The 17,287-nt window shown below is 37.0% G+C and overlaps 1 protein-coding gene across 1 annotated transcript; it reads left to right on the top strand.

Moving 5' to 3' along the window:
* Positions 1 to 3,703: 3,703 nt before the first annotated feature.
* LOC139155281 (vomeronasal type-2 receptor 26-like) lies at positions 3,704 to 11,673 on the top strand. Its single transcript, XM_070730402.1, has 4 exons — positions 3,704 to 4,210; positions 5,049 to 5,276; positions 5,823 to 5,949; positions 10,772 to 11,673. The coding sequence occupies exons 1-4, from the start codon at positions 3,704 to 3,706 to the stop codon at positions 11,671 to 11,673; spliced, it is 1,764 nt and encodes a 587-aa protein (XP_070586503.1).
* The last annotated feature ends 5,614 nt before the right edge of the window (positions 11,674 to 17,287 follow it).

Raw genomic sequence — 17,287 nt, 5'->3', positions numbered from 1 at the left:
GATGTTAATGTCTGAGATACGATATGGGTTCCAAACAGAAGAGCTATATTCGAGGATGGGTCTGCTGAAAGTTTTGTAAGCTCTGGTAAGAAGTGAGAGATTGCCAGAGCAGAAGCTACCTAGGATTAGGTTTACAACTCTTGAAGCCTTCTTGGCTATGTTGTTGCAGTGGGCTTTGGCACTTAAATCTTTTGTTATTAGTATACTGAGGTCTTTAACCGAGTGGGGGTTATCTGTGATAATTTGATTATTCAGTTCGTATTTGGAGTTCAGATTCTTTTTCCCAATGTGTAGGACAGAGAATTTGTTAGTTGAGATTTGTAGTTGCCATGTGTTAGACCACTCAGAAACAGAGTTCAGGTCTTTTTGGAGAGTAGTTGTGTTATCAGTGATGTTGAAGAGTTTTAAATCGTCGGCGAAGAGGCACAGTTGCTTGTGATGTAATCGTAAATGTCACTGATGAAGAGAATGAAGAGTATTGGTCCCAGTACACTACTTTGAGGAACATTGCTTTTAACTGGGATGGGGTGGATATTGTGCTTCCTATTTTGACCACTTGTTGTCTGTTTGACAGGAATGCTGTAATCCAGCTGTGGAGGGATCCTGAGATGCCATAGGATTTGAATTTTAGGAGTAGATTTAAAGCTCTTTTGCATTTTATATATACTATACTATATATATACTATATATGCTATATATATATACTATATATAATATATATACTATACTATATTTTATATATACTCCTCTTTAAAAATATACATTAATTAGTCTTGTGCCAAATAACTCCTTCAAACACTACAAGATCTTCAACTAACAATAAAAAAGTGTATGTCTTCAAGATGAGTATATTTTTACAATGTGACATTAAACATACAGTATATATGGATTCCAGATATTCACTGTTTGTGTCTGAAATCATTTACATAATTTTTGTGCAAAATATCTGAGGTCCAGCAATAAATATTGACTTCTTTATCAATGTACATTTGTACATATATTAATTCTATATCCTGATGGCTGTAAATCTAATATATCACAAAGGCAGAATTATTTGCTGAGGTTTGCATGCTCTAGTATAAGTATTGATGAGAATATAAGAATAGAATATCTTTCTGATATGCAATACTATGGCAATACATATGGAATTATTTGTTCGCATACATTTATACATCCTAATAAGTGTTGATTTATCATATCAGAAAGGTAGGTTTGCTTGATGGAGCTGCCATGTTATATTGTAACTACTGAGTATAATGAAAGAACTAGTATACTGCTGATGTATAATGCAACTCTCATTATAGTGGAGTTCCTAAGAATTACCAGCATATCCTGGCTTTGGTATTTGCAGTAAAGGAGATCAATGACAACCCACAAATCTTACCCAATTTCACTCTGGGCTTCCATATTTATGACAGCTATGACAATGCTCAAATGACCTATCAGGCTACCATGCTACTTTTATCGGCAACTGAGAGACTGATTCCCAACTACCTATGTAACATCCATAATAAAGTCATAGCTGTTATTGGAGGATTGGATGCTGAAATCTCCCTACATGTGGCAACTCTCTTGGATATCTATAAGATTCCACAGGTAAGTTGGACAATCTTGCATGCAAATATTATGCTACTTACGGTGATCTACTTTCCCAATATAATTTTGTTTTGCAGCATTTGGTATTTTCAAGTAAATGGTTTAGAAGTTAGGAATTTTAATTTGCAAATAATTAATTTGTTTTTGTCTTGGGTTAGGGCATATATTGCTCAATTATTTCATTTACTGCTAATTGTTGGGGGGAAAGTTTGGCTTTTCTGTTTGTAAATAACCTAATGGATTAGACTACAATGCTATGCAAATTTTTGTGATTCAGTATCTGCCATTTTCTTATCAAAGTGCATGAAACATACAATAAACAGTGGGTTCATTTCTTTCAATGTCCCATGTTTTACAAACAGTATAACCATCTTTTTAGCCTGGTGTTAGTGTTAAGGCTTTAAGTTTTAATAAGATTCAGTTTTATCTGTATGTTGGTTAACAGGAAGAAAAGAAGACAAGATATCCTTAAAGCTGATTTTCTGTCTTTAACTTTCTACTCTTGTTTTTGAATGGTATATAGGTAGAATTTATTTCTATATGTCTATTTATCACCAGTTTCTTCTAGAAGCTTTCTTGCTTTCTTACACTTGGCATAATATAAAATGTATACTACTTCCCAGATAAAACTATCTCTGTTGTGAAAATTAAAATAATTTCATGTATTTTGACTACCAGCTAAAACTCATGAGTATGTTCTATAAATCATATACTTGTTACACATTGTTATACAAGGTCAAGTCAAATCAATCAGATCAAATCTTTATTACATACATTCATAGGCTAGTCCTTACATTATATGTTGTGAAAAGATTATTTGTCTTCTCAGCTAAAGAATCTTTGAGAATACATGGGAGGCTTTGAAAATATATTGTTATCTTGTGAGCTACAGAGATGCCAGAAGGTTTTAGTAAACTTTTGATCGTTTCTGAAATGTTTTCAATGTATGACAGAGCTTCTTTTCTCTCTGTGGTTTGTAGTTATTTTAATCTTATAGGTTCATCTTCATTTATTTATGAAATTTTTTTTTAATTCTTATATAGCAAGATATTGCAAAAACCAACTTAACTGCTTTGATTCCCCATACAAATTTATACTTAATTTTTTTAAAATCAATATACAAATTCCTTTGTCTATCTGTATATAGACAAAACTACCAGCTATACCTGTGCATGTGTACAAACAAGGATTGTAACAGTATATCCTTTTCTGATATTTAGAAAATATGCAACAGCAGTTGTCCAAAACCTATAAATCTACTGCTTGGTTTTAGATGTATTCCTATCAATAATTCCTCCAGATCTGGAGTGTCACTAAATGGCAATCAACAAACTTTCAACATCTTCCATGCATAAGAACATAAGAAGAGCCATGCTGAATCAGGCCAAAGCCCATTGAGTCCAGCTTTCTGTATCACACAGTGGCCCACTAATTGTACATGGGGATCTTGAGCAGAAAGAGAAGGCAAAACCCTCCCATTCCTTTGACCCCCAACAAATGGTACTCAAGGGAATCCTGCCTGCCTCAACCAACATAGAGGCAGCACATGGACGTCCGTTTCATGCAGTTATGTCTTCTACACTTACAAATTCCAGGAATAGAAATTCAGAGAATTTTCATGTCAACAAGGCAGGCAAGGCTCTGTAAAAGGGTTGGTATAAGGATTATTAATTAAATATATTATATGATGATTGTCTGAACATTTGAAAATGTTTTCTAGATGCTGCTCTTATGTCCTTTTCCTGTTTCTCTCTAGCTCATTTATGGCTCTGCTCCAATAATGAATGATAAAACTCCAGGCCTTTCCTTTTATCAGATGGTTCCCCCAGAAGACCTTCAGCATAAAGGGATTCTCTCACTACTCCTGCATTTTAATTGGACATGGATTGCAATCCTTATCATGGACAATGACCAGGGAGAAAAATTTGTAGAAACATTAGTTCCTCTGTTGTCCAAATATGGGGTTTGTGTTCCTATCATTCACCGATTCCCCAAAGCAACTGATTTTGATAGGCTTGATGGCATGTTTGATCAGGCAGCAAAAATCTATGATGTTATCATGGGTAATAAGACAAATGCGGTGGTGTATAATGGAGAATCTTTTGCAATGGGAAATTTGTTATGGCTTCAGTATATTCCAAAAATAGTAGACGTGAAAAATAAACTAAAAGGTATTGTTTGGATTACGACAGCACAGATGGAGTTCAGTTTAATTCCTGTGCAACGTACTTGGGATCTCAAAATAATTGATGGTGCCCTTTCCTTTGCAATGCATTCCACTGCTCTACTAGACTTTAGATCATTTGCTAGCAAACAAAACCCCTTCCGCACAAATAAAGATACGTTTATCAGACAGTTCTGGCAAGAAGTTTTTGACTGTGTATTCTTGGATACAACTATGAGTGATGTAGAAGAGAATATTTGCAATGGTAAAGAGAATTTGGAGAGCCTTCCAGGGACTCTTTTTGAAATGGATATGACTGGCCACAGCTACAGCATCTACAATGCTGTTCATGTCATAGCTCATGCTTTGCATGCTTTGTCCTCTAGAAATACTGAGAGACCGATGTTGGGTAGAGTAGGAAGGAAAATTCATAGTCAAGACTTCTGGAAGGTAATATCCTCATTAGGAAAAATACTATGATTGATGGGAATCCTGAAATTCTATTTTGACTTAAGTCCCATGTTTTACAATTAAAAAAAAATAAACCTATGCTTCTTTCATCATGCTGAACTTTATAATTTCCTCTATCTTAAGAATTGATGAGAATATGATATTTTCTACTGAATTATTTTTGGGACTATTCTTCTGAATTATAATTAATTCATAATTATATGGAATTTTTAAAAGCTTATTTTCTAATTGCCATGATTTTTGAAAATATATCTGTCTTTCTATGTGTCTTTATGATTCTCTGATCTAGAAGTCAGAATCAATTTAGTCTGGTAAACATTTTTCTGTTAAGCAAAATATTAGAGGAAAGTCAGGAGGGTATTAATCATAGCCCTTACCTCTGTCTCATTTTTGAACAAAAATTATTTGGGCTCTCCTACTAATCCTTATAATTGACATCCTTGATTCTATTTTCTCTTCAATTTTCATGTAATGAGGTAGGTGAAAGGACCTAGAATACCTAGAATACAATCTATTATGAAAATTATCAACACGGAGACTGGTAATTTAGCCTTTCCAAATAGCAATAGCATTTATATACCATTTCATCGTGCTTTTTACAGCCCCCTGTAAGCAGTTTGCAGAGTCTGCATATTGTCCCCAACAATCTGGGTCCTTATTTTACTAACCTCGGGAGGATGGAAGGCAGAGTCAACCTTGAGCCAGTGTGATTTGAACTGCCGAACTGCAGCTAGTAGTCAGCTGAAATAGGCTGCAGTACTAGACTCTAACCACTGTGCCACCTCAGCTCTTGTTTGCATTTTTACTTTCAATTTAGTTCCACTATTTTCTGAGAAATGTTGCTTTTAACAATGGTGCTGGAGAACCAATATCCTTTGATCAGAATGGGATTGTAGCAACTGGATTTGATATTCTAAACTTGGTAGCTTTCCCAAACAATTCATTTCTTCACATAAAAGTTGGAAATGTGGATCATTCCGCATCTCCAGATAAAATATTTACCATCAATGATGAGCTGATTACATGGCACAGCTGGTTTAACCAGGTAGGATTTAATTAATGTATTTGATTCTGAATAATGCTTTTTTAATTTAATATGTAAATTCATATTATTGGACAAAAGGAAATTCTTATATAAGTTTTCATTTAAGCACCTTCTCGGTCTCACTATCATAGGTGAATATCTGTGAAATAAATATTTAACAGTTTTAGGTGTTAGTTTGTGAGACATAATATTTCATGATGTAACAATAAGACAGTGATGTTTCATTCCCAGCCCACTTATGCCCAAAGACTTTTTTGTCTTTGCCCAACTCATGATTGCACTTGTTCAATCTGCAAACAAGTATATTCATATACACATATAGAATGGGAGGAATGTGTATGAGCAGCAGCACAGGTGAGAAGGACCTGGGTATACTAGTAGATCACAGATTAAAGATGAGTCGACAGTTTGAAGCAGCTGCAAAAAAGGCAAAATGATTATTTCCATCCCTAATCTGGGATGATGCCTATGATATGCTTTAATTATTCCAAATGTGGACATTGGGGAAAAAAGCATCCATGTGTATGTCTCCTCTTTAATTTCCAGGTTGTACCCATTTCTGTCTGTAGTGACAGCTGTTATCCTGGTTCCAGGAAAAAGGTGAAAGAAGGAGAGCCATTTTGCTGTTATGACTGCCAGATATGCCCAGAAGGGATGGTTTCGACTAAGAAAGGTAAAAGATATTTATCACTTCCTGGGGTTTTTTCCGTAAAGAAAGAAAGGAATAAATTTTGATAAAATTGAATGTGTCATGAGCCTCTATAATATGCACAAGATATGTGGGTTCATCATTTTAGCTCTTGGGAATATTCAATTAAAAATGATCATTAATTTTCAATGAGGATAATAATAATCACAACTAAATTAAATTACCAACTTTTCATTTACACATTATGGGCTGTCATCCAAGTTTTATAAACCATCACTGCAATTGTATATTAACCTCTGAACCTATTTTAGATCATTTTTCCACATCTCCTACAATATAATTATATTCATATGCAATTAATATTGTGAAAATAATTGTCCAGTAGATCTGGAATGTAATCTGAAATTTAAATTTATTTATAACCAGCAACATTAAATAATAAAATGAGAAATTAAAAAACAGTAAATACAATCAGGATCAAAGAGAAATGGGTACGGTTATATATTAACAATTATAAAATAAATGAAATATTGTACACTCTAAACAATCTACTACAATAATACCCTGATTATTAATTTAAAAAAAAATACATTAAAATATATTTTGTCTAGAAATTATTAGAAAATAACTAAGCAAACTATTAATATGAATAAGAATCTTCAGTTCTTTAACTGTTTTTTCCTTATTATCATTGCATTGGCACAAAACTTTGGTATTGCAAGAGTAATGGCTGGATTTGAATACTAGAGATGATTCACATAGAAATTATCAAACCTCTCTAGAAATCTCCCTAATAGAGAATGAAAGTACATTGATCTGCTGTTCCTATATAACTTGCAATCTCTTAGGAATGAGGTTGAGTGGACTGTAGACAGCCTAAGGTTAAAATTTGGAAAAGAAATCACAGAGTCTGGCAGTACATTCAAACAATGCATTGTTTGAATTTGGAGGAAACTTTTTCTCTGCAGCCCTCAAGCCTGATCCAGTCTTTTTTAAAATTCAGTCATCCTTTTCACAACCTCTCTCCACACCAAAATAAATCTCATTTTATGGAATTTTCAGATAGAAATTCTGCTCAGGACAAACACAGAGAATCTTGAGCTCCTTTATTTTGTTATACTCAAATCAATGCATTATGATATGATGTTCATGTATAATTTTAACATTTAAAACTCAGAATCACAAAACAATAATTAGTTCTCCCAAGAAATGAAAACTATCAGTTTCCTATCGGAAGAGGGGAAAATAAGGGGTAGCATTTTAAAACTATTGTCACCTGATGCTATTGCAGGAGACAAAATTGAAACTACAGTGATCCCTCAATTTTTGCAGGTTCAAACTTCGCAAAACAGCTATACTATACCATGGTTTTTGTGAAAAAATATTAATTAAAAAATACTCCATGGTTTTTTTTCTATACCACGGTTTTTCCCGCCCGATGACATCATACGTCATCACCAAACTTTCGTCTGCCATTGCTGATTGGCCAAAATCTTGGCCAATCAGCGTTGTCACCGCAAATATTTCGCCCATCATTGCTGATGGCCCAAAATCTCAGCCAATCAGTGGTGTTATCCCGGCATGCATTAGTACAGTACTTTTACAACTATGTATTAAAACTTATTGGAAGACATACCCAAGATGCCTCCTAAACGTTGCACGCGGAGTGGAGGCTGCGACAGTAAAAAGAGCAGGAAGATGCTGACAATTAAGGAGAAGATTGAACTTTTGGATATGCTAAAAGGGGGTCGCTCATATGCAGACGTTGGGTGGCATTATGGAATCAACAAATCGAATGTGCAATACATTCTGAAAGATGAAAAGAAGATAAGGCAAACAGCTAGGATAACATTCAACAAGGCAGCAAAAAGGATGATGACGCCTAGAAATAAACGACTTATGAAAATGGAAGCTGCTTTGTCCGTGTGGGTACAAGACTGCCGTAAGAAGAGCATTGCATTGGATACCAATACGATACGGACAAAGGCACAACAACTCTACACCCATCTGGCGAACAAAGAAGGAGGCGATGCAGCTGAGGGAAAAGAAGATGTTGATGAAGGTGCTGATGACTTAGAAGACCCCCAGCCATCAACATCCACTGCTTCTCCAACCCCATCCACATTCACAGCAAGTAATGGATGGTTTGATAAATTTCAATGGTGCTATGGCCTGAGGAGTGTGTCATTGCATGGAGAAGCTGCCTCAGTGGATACAGGCACAGCCGAACAGTACGTCCATGGCACATTTAAAGAGATAATTGAAGAAGTGGCCTACCTTCCAGAACAGGTGTTCAACATGGACAAAACAGGCCTGTTCTGGAAGAGGATGCCATCATGCACTTTCTTAATGCAAGATGAAGCCAAAGCTCCTGGTTTTAAGGCCCAGAAATATTGGGTTACTTTGATCATGTGTGGAAAGGCAACCAGCTTCATGATAAAGCCAGGGCTCATTTATAAGTCCTGAAATCCCAGGGCCCTAAAGAACAGAAATAAGAATGCCTTGCCAGTGTACTGGATGCATAATCCTAAGGCATGGATTACAAAAGCCCTCACACGGGACTGGTTTCATCAGTGCTTTATCCCACAGGTGAAAGATTACAGTATTTGGCTGGCAAAGGACTCAATTTCAAAGTGCTTCTCCTAATGGACAATGCTGGAGGCCATGATGACCTGGCGCATGAACATGATGGGGTACAAGTCAAATTATTGCCACTAAACACCACATCGCTTATCCAGCCAATGGATCAAGGGTTATCCATGCATTTAAGGCGCTACACGCGCAATTCCCTTGGAAGCCTCATGGAAACAATGGACGCTGATGAAAACTTCACATTGAAGGGCTACTGGCATCAGTACACGATCGCATCGTGTCTGAAGAACATTCAGAATGCCTTAATGGATATGAAGACACAGACAATGAATGTCTGCTGGAAGAAATTGTGGCCAGAAGTGTTGCATGATTACAAGGGATTTGCTCCCAAAGAAATTCAACATGCTGCAGTCCAGAAATCTGTGAAGCTGGCACAGGTACTGGGTGGAGAAGGCTTCAGTGACATGACACCAGATGAAGTCCATGGGTTGCTTGATAAGGATGGCCTACCACTGACAGACAAAGATCTGGAAGAGCTGACCAGGTCAGCGAGTGAAGAAGACGAAGAAGAGGAAGCTGAACAAGCTGAGGAAGAAGTAGAGGTTGGCCTAACGCTTGAATGGCTTGCAGAAGTGCACAGAAGTGCTGCACATCTCCAACAGATTGTGGAACTTTGGGACCCCAACATGACTCGCTCTATACACTTTAAGGCTTCCCTTGACAACATCATTGCACCATACAGAACCATGTTAGCCCAGAAAAAGAAACTGTGCCAACAACTACCCATAACTGTGTTCATCACGAAAACCAAGAGGTCTGTCACGCCATCACCTTCAGCGTCCATTGCAGAAGTGCCCGATGAAATGGTGATTGAAGAAGATCCTTAGTTATGTTAATAATTTTTGCAAATAAAAAACCAAAAGAAATTGTTAATAAATAATTATGTTTATAAATATCAGGATGACTAAATGTCTTATTCAATGGTGAGTAGTACAGGTAATGGGAAGGGGAAATGGTAATTAAGGGAATGGGAAATGGCAATTTATGGATTTAAAGTGTTGGGACTGAGCGACATAGAATAATGAATGAATGAATGAATACGTAAATAAATCTCTCCCCCCCCCGCCTGTGTGTGTGTGTGTGTGTTTGTGTGTGAACCCTTGAACCATTTCCAAAAACAGGTGAGGGCTGGGGGATTTTTTCTCTGTTATTATTTAAGTGCTTTTACCATACTGTATGCTTTCAATCAAGAGTCACTTCTCTCTCTCTTTCTCTCTGTTTCCTGTCATTCTCTGCCTCAATCACTTTCTCATTTCTCTTTTTTTCTCCCCTTTTTTCTATCATTTATATATATATATATATATATATATATATATATATATATATATATATATCCCTTCCACTCTCCCCCCCCCCCTCTTGTGAAAATCGAGGGATCACTGTATTTCATATGAACAAAAGAACAAGGGGACACAATCTGAGTTTAGTTGGGGAAAGGTCAAAAGCAACATGAGAAAATGTTGGCAGCTGGTGGTCAGCAGAAATAGCTTGCAGTACTGCACTCTAACCACTGTGCCATCCAGGCTCTTAAATATCCATTTATATCTTCTGTAATTAGGTATAAACTGTAATTTGTTCCGTAATGGACTGTCTCCTCTCTTTCCACTAAGGGTCTATTAGACATTCTGCCATAGTACCTCTCTCATTAGACTCACTCTCCATTTCCACTGTGAATTTTATGATCCCCACCTCATACAGCACAGGGAATAGGTACATGTATGTCTTCAAGGGCATCAGAAAGTCTGAAAGGGAAAAAACTGTTCTATCTAAAACAGGCAAACGAGTCTAAAACAGCAACTTATAAGATGGATATGTTGGCAAATAAAGTGACCTCTTCCCCCTGATTATCAAAATCTGGCAAGGCAAAAGGCAGTTAAAGAAAATTTCAGATGGAACTTTGGAATCATTTTCTCCAGCATATCAGAGACACAGGATACTGCAGGGCTTCAAAAAAGTGGGAAAGATCTGACTTATTCCCAGATGTTGAACCAGAATGATTAGATTCCCTATTTTATGAGAATACTACAAAACTAGTGTGATGATTATATTTAAAGGATATTTTGATAATATTAATTTTACACAGATATTACTGGACTTAAAGATGATATAATTATAATTATAAATTAATTTTATTATTATACAAACTTGGATAACTATACAGAATAACTCTTGAGAAACATTTCTTCTTTTTCAGACAGAAATGAATGTTCCAGATGTGAAGACAAATTCTATCCAAACAAGAAACACAATTTTTGTATTCCCAAAAGTATTAGTTTCTTGACCTACAAAGAACCATTGGGAATCAGTTTAGCCTGTCTTGCACATTCTTTTTCTTTGACTACTGTTCTTGTGCTTGGAACATTTATAAGGCACCATGACACTCCCATTGTGGTAGCCAACAACCGGGACCTGACCTATATTCTTCTTATTGCCCTTCTGCTCTGCTTCCTTTCAGCACTGCTATTCATTGGCAAACCAGGAAAATTTACCTGTCTCCTAAGACAAACAACTTTTGGTGTGGTCTTCTCGGTAGCTGTTTCTTCAGTCTTGGCAAAGACCATTACTGTGGTTCTTGCTTTCATGGCCACCAAACCAGGATCCAAGATGAGGAAATGGGTGGGAAAAAAATTAACTAATTGCATTATTGTTTCCTGCTCTCTGATTCAAGCAGGGATTTGTACTCTCTGGTTAATATTTGCTCCTCCATTTCCAGATGTTGATATGTTTTCAATTACTGAAGAAATTATCCTGAAATGTAATGAAGGCTCTGTGACCATGTTTTATTGTGTCCTTGGCTACATGGGTTTCCTGGCTCTTGTCAGCTTCACTACAGCTTTTCTTGCCAGGAAATTGCCTGACAGTTTCAATGAAGCCAAATTCATCACGTTTAGCATGTTGGTTTTTTGCAGTGTTTGGTTGTCCTTTGTCCCGGCATACCTGAGCTCCAAAGGGAAATATATGGTAGCTGTGGAAATCTTTTCCATCTTGACATCTAGTGCTGGACTTTTGGGTTGTATCTTTTCCCCCAAATGTTATATCATTGTGTTTCGACCTGACCTAAACAACAGGGAACAATTAATGAGAAAAAAGGATTGATTAATATAATCATTCTTTTATTCTCTTTCATTCTTATACATTCTTATATTCATAAACTGTCTTTCAGATATTGATTTATATAATTTTTCTGCATTTTCTAAATATTCTAACATTTAATTAAAGGAGAATGATGCATCCAATGTTTTTATCTGTTCTTGATGTTTTGTTTAAAGTATCTTTTCTGTAGAACAATAACTTTTTGTCCCATTATTATTTATCTACCCATGAGAAGGAATTTCAATGATTATATTGTTAGTATAGAATCATGTATTACCTTTCTGGAATTTGTCAGAAACCAATTGCTGAGAGGGATACATATTTTAGTAAACTTTGAATGAGACTACTGGATAAATGGTCTAATATATTCAATGGTCAGTTAGTAACCAGAAGATCATACCTCAGTTTGATGGGCTATTTGAACAGGAGAACTGTGAAAAAAGTATTTGTTAACAATAGATGCCATGATGTTTATTGAGAAGTGCAAAGGAGTTGCAAATGGTTTAAATTCTGGATCTAACATATCATTTTTACTAATTCAGTAATGATCAACTATGAAGTACAGCAACATGGCTATTGCATAGAGCAGTAATGGCAAACCTTTTTCTCCCAGGTACGTGATAGCATGTGCATGTCCACACCCATAATGCAGTTATCTCCCCCCATGCATGTGCGCACAACTCCCCTGCACTTCCACCCCATGAGCCTTGCATGCATACAAGGCTCCCTGAAGCCTCCAGAGCCTGTGGATGGCAACAAATGGATTCCGGCTGATTTTTTGCCTTCCAGAGGATGGAGAGAGGTCATTTTTGCCTTCCCCAGGCTTCAGGAAATCCTGCAAAACCTGTGACTGGTAAAAATTGGACCCAAGACTTGTTTCTGAACTTCTGGTTTGGCCTGTTGAGTCCATTTTTCATCCTCCACAGACTCCAGAGGCTTTCCTGAAGACTGGAGAAGGTGAAAATGGCCCCACTTTCTAGAAGGCTGAAAATCAGCTGGCCTGCATACACATGTGCACTAGAGATGACATAGAGCAATGTCTCACCTACCCTCAGATATGGTTTTGTGTGCCATCTGTGGCACATATGCCATAGGTTCGTCATATTTGGCGATGACTCTAAAGTGTGCAATAGGGTTGATATTCCTGGAGGCATCTGTAATATGGTAAATGATTTAGCTTTACTAGATAAATGGTCAAAGCAATGGAAACTGCAGTTTAATGTCTCCAAATGTAAAATAATGCACTTGGGGAAAAGGAATCCTCAATCTGAGTATTGCATTGGCAGTTCTGTGTTAGCAAAAACTTCAGAAGAGAAGGATTTAGGGGTAGTGATTTCTGACAGTCTCAAAATGGGTGAACAGTGCGGTCAGGCAATAGGAAAAACAAGTAGAATTTGAAGTAGACTCGGAGATCAGGATTCAAACAACTCGGTACTTTTATTTTCAGCTCAGAGAAAGTGACTGGTTCAGCAAGGCAAAGTGACTTCAGCGAGTACCGGCTGCTCTGCTAGGGAAAAGCCGCTTCTTTTATACTTTTGCGGCTCCCGCCAAAGCAAGAGCCAGCCGCGTCTGAGCCAATCAGGAGCGACTTCCTGCTTGGGCTCAGACAGCGCTTGAAGAAGGAACAAACTATTTACAAGGATACAAAGTAGCCATTAAGGATACAACAGAATTCTTAGCTGCATAGCTAGAGATATAACAAGCAGGAAGAGGGAGATTGTGATCATGCTGAATAGAGCACTGGTGAGACCACATTTGGAATACTGTGTTCAGTTCTGGAGACCTCACCTACAAAAAGATATTGACAAAATTGAATGGGTCCAAAGATGGGCTACAAGAATGGTGGAAGGTCTTAAGCATAAAACGTATCAGGAAAGACTTAATGAACTCAATCTGTATAGTCTGGAGGACATAGGGAAAGTGGGGACAGGATTGAAACATTTAAATACGTTCAAGGGTTAAATAAGGTTCAGGAGGGAAGTGTTTTTAATAGGAAAGTGAACACTCAGCTATCTTCTCTGTGTTTCTCTATGTTAGAAACTTGCCAATTGGATATTAATGCTAAAAGTAGCCTTGGAGAATGTCAGGAAGGTGCTGGCTAAAGCATCACAAACTTATAAGAAACCGGCAGACAAACATTGAGCGTCCCAATGACCATTCCAATTGGAGAAAAAAGTTTAGCTCAATAAAAGTATTGAAGGTTAAAGCTCCCTAGTAAGAAACTGGGGTCAAAGTTTATGAGTCCATTGTAATTCGCTAGACTGCTAGGAAAGATACACCTGGTATTCCATAGTAGCCTCCTAAAATCTATAGTCAGATTGGTCCTGAGGCCACTACCCTGTGAGCCTTTGGGCCCCATGTTCATTGGGGCCCAAGCCCATTGTGAGATGCAATGAATCCCCAATTTGAGGTTACACCAGAGAGAGCTTCAATATTTAATCAAGTGAAAGAGTTACCCCTTATCAGAGGCATCTTGGGTAAAGAGGAGGAACATCCACACTGATCATCTTATAGTCAAATTTCATGAGCAAAATCCAAATATGATGGGGGGCAGGGAGGGATTGATTCCCTAGATTCTGTATCTATACTCAAATTGTTTTTGCTTTATGTAGGTCATCTTTGGGAAATGAGAAGCTAAATGTCAACTTGCACAGTTGACATTAAAAGAAGAGGGGAATAATGGAGAAAGGCTATTTTCCTAACTGAAAATGCATTCCACAAATGTCTCTTTTACTGATTGTGTCCTAGGCTGCCTTGGTCAGAAGGAGGGGTGTGTGGGTCATAACCAGCCAGCATGATTAAGTGGACAATGTGATTTATAACATGGCTAATGACAAGATAGGAAATAGGGTCAAGATAACATGCAACAGGGTCGAATTCAGTTCTGACTGCATCCAAGTCTTCCGGAGATGTCACTTTTAATAAATCCTTATATTTCTTTGTGATTCTGTGTCATGGCTCCTGAATTAATTAGAGCATCTTTTGGAAACTTCACAATCAGCCAGAACTTCTAAATCAACAAGGCTACCTGTGTCCTGCACTCTCCAGCCATCCCCCAACAACTGGAGGGTGGAAGTTGGATTGAAAATCAGGCAAAGATTCTGCTAGAGGTTACTGCGAAATAGTACAACGGAGGTGCATCCCCTCCCTAGACATCAAAGCTGACATGAACACTCCAGAGTCTGAAGCAGGAAAGGCTGAGTGCTGGTGAAGTTAACTCCTAAAGCTGCAGAAGTTAAATTCAACCTATCCAAACACCCAGGAAAATAGAAAACCGCTGATTGAGCTGGGAAAAGGGAATTGTATGTGGGACTGGGAATGAGCCAGGCTCCCAAAGTTCCTGACAGAACCTCTGGAGAGGCCCATAGAGAAAAGGGGAAATAGGGTCAAGATGACGTGCAGCTGGGTCGAATTCAGTTCTGGCTGTATCTGAGTCTTCCCAAGATGTCACTTTTAATAAATCTTTTTATTTCTTTTGACATTGTCTCATGCTTCCTAAATTAATTAGAGCTTCTTTCAGAAACTTCACATTGCTATCATCAATCTTTCCTTAAATATAAATGTGTAACTCAATCACTCAAATATTCCCATTCACGATTCTTGCCCAACACCTTAAAAGGATAGGAATAATAGAATAGTTGACTCCAAAAAACCCAATTTCTTCAGATCTTCTCTAGGGAATGAAACTTTGGATTAATAATTACCTTCTTATTTGTACATCTGAATTACTATTATTAAATGTGCTATTTCTCAAAATGCCATTGAATTTCAGTGCTAATTAGAAAGACTAAGAAAAAATATTGACATAGCATGTTCCTACCCGCATTTTTCTTAAAATGTCAAGATTATTTCTAGCTGAAGAGAAGCATGGCATGCTTATGAATGGAAAAAGATTCCTCACGTCTGATCTTGGTTAAATCAAGATTCAGACATAAAGAATCTGAATGTGTTAATTCAAAAATTGTTAATGTTTTTAGGAATGATTTAGGAATGACAGAAGTTATTTGAAATTTAAATTAATACTAAATTTGCCCTTGTAATGGAGAGAGCAATTTTATTGGTCTTAATGCTAATGCTGAGTCCCCATGTTGTATGCATGACTTATAGGTGCAGCATCCTTCATCCATATCCTCCATATCACAAGTACCATCATCCAGGAGACCTTATGGTTGGTGGAATTTCATCTCAACTTCATCCAGTCTCTGAAAAAATCATTTTTGATGGTCATCCCCCACCAGTATTGCATGGACAGTTTGTGTAAGGAATGTAATTATTTCTTTATATTTTTCCTACAAATATGACTGCCAAAATAAATTATAGAATTTCCATCAGAAAATAATAGTTGAGGTAAAGTTAAAGAGATGCAAAGGATAGCATTTTATTTTATCAAGCAAGCAATTTATACTGTGGAAAAGAATGAAGTTTTTAAAGTAAACGTCGTAGACTGAGTATCTCAAAAGAGCTGGCCTTGCACACCTACCGGTATGATTTTCAGTCGTTGCCACATTGCCCGTGTGATATTGTGTGGAGATAGTTTGGGGAAGGTTGATTACACTCTTCTCCATTTTACTATATAGTCCTCCTAAATAAAATATATTAAGTTGTCTTGTATTTAATAAAACCACGACCTCCTTCAAACACACTGCAAGATCTTCTACTACAACTAACAATACAGAGTGTCTACATGCTCTTTAGCTTTATCTCTGTAGCTAAAGAACCCTGTAAGGCTCTTTTCTAAAAGTGCCTTACAAGCCAGGCTCTTTAGCAGAAGATTGTCTACCTTTTTGAAAGCCACATTATATACAGTGGAACATCTGGTCACAATCATAATTCATTCCATAACTTTGGTCACAAATTGATTTGGCCATGACAAGAACCTGATTTTGGAAATGGCATAAAAGAGGTAATAAGCTGCAGGAGTCAGAAGTGAGCAGGGGTTCTACTATATGCAGATTCCAGACATTCCTTGTTTTTATATCTGAAATTATTTGCACAAATTTATTGCAGAAATGTCTGTATTCTGACAATATTGAATTCTTTATGCCTATACAATTGCACTTGTCTACATCCTCATAGCTCAGTTTTATCATGTCGGAAGGATAGGATTACTTGTTATAGAAAGGAGCAGCATATTAGACTATGTTAGAATGTACAAACCTCTAGAATGTCCTTCTAATGTGTAATGCAACTCTAATTGTAGTGGAATTCCTAAGAATTACCAGCACATCTTGACTTTGGCTTTTGCAGTAAACGAGATCAATGAAAACCTACAAATCTTACCCAATCTCACCCTGGGTTTCCATATTTACGACAGCTATGACATTGCTCAAAGGACTTATCAGGCCACCATGCTACTTTTATCAGCAACTGAGAGACTGGTCCCCAACTATTTATGTAACATCCATAATAAAATCATAGCTGTTATTGGAGGACTGGATGCTGAAATCTCCCTTCATGTGGCAACTCTCTTGGATATCTATAAGATTCCACAGGTAGGTTGGACATTCTTGTATGTAAGGATTATATATCCTATTTTGATATTTGAAAATATGAAGTGCAATTACCAAGAATCTACTCCTCAGTTTATATAAATTAATATCAGTAATTCCTCCAGATC

This window comes from Erythrolamprus reginae, unplaced genomic scaffold, assembly GCF_031021105.1.
Source record: "Erythrolamprus reginae isolate rEryReg1 unplaced genomic scaffold, rEryReg1.hap1 H_1, whole genome shotgun sequence".
In the NCBI taxonomy this organism is placed as follows: Eukaryota; Metazoa; Chordata; class Lepidosauria; order Squamata; family Dipsadidae; genus Erythrolamprus; species Erythrolamprus reginae.
This window is presented reverse-complemented; position numbering and strand designations above follow the sequence as displayed.

Excerpts from the sequence above, each read along its gene's own strand:
- LOC139155281 (XM_070730402.1), top strand. The coding sequence starts at position 3,704 with ATGGGAAATTTGTTATGGCTTCAGTATATTCCAAAAATAGTAGACGTG. Across the intron at positions 4,211-5,048 it reads ATAGTCAAGACTTCTGGAAG|TTCCACTATTTTCTGAGAAA; the intron begins GTAATATCCTCA and ends CTTTCAATTTAG. Across the intron at positions 5,277-5,822 it reads GGCACAGCTGGTTTAACCAG|GTTGTACCCATTTCTGTCTG; the intron begins GTAGGATTTAAT and ends TTTAATTTCCAG.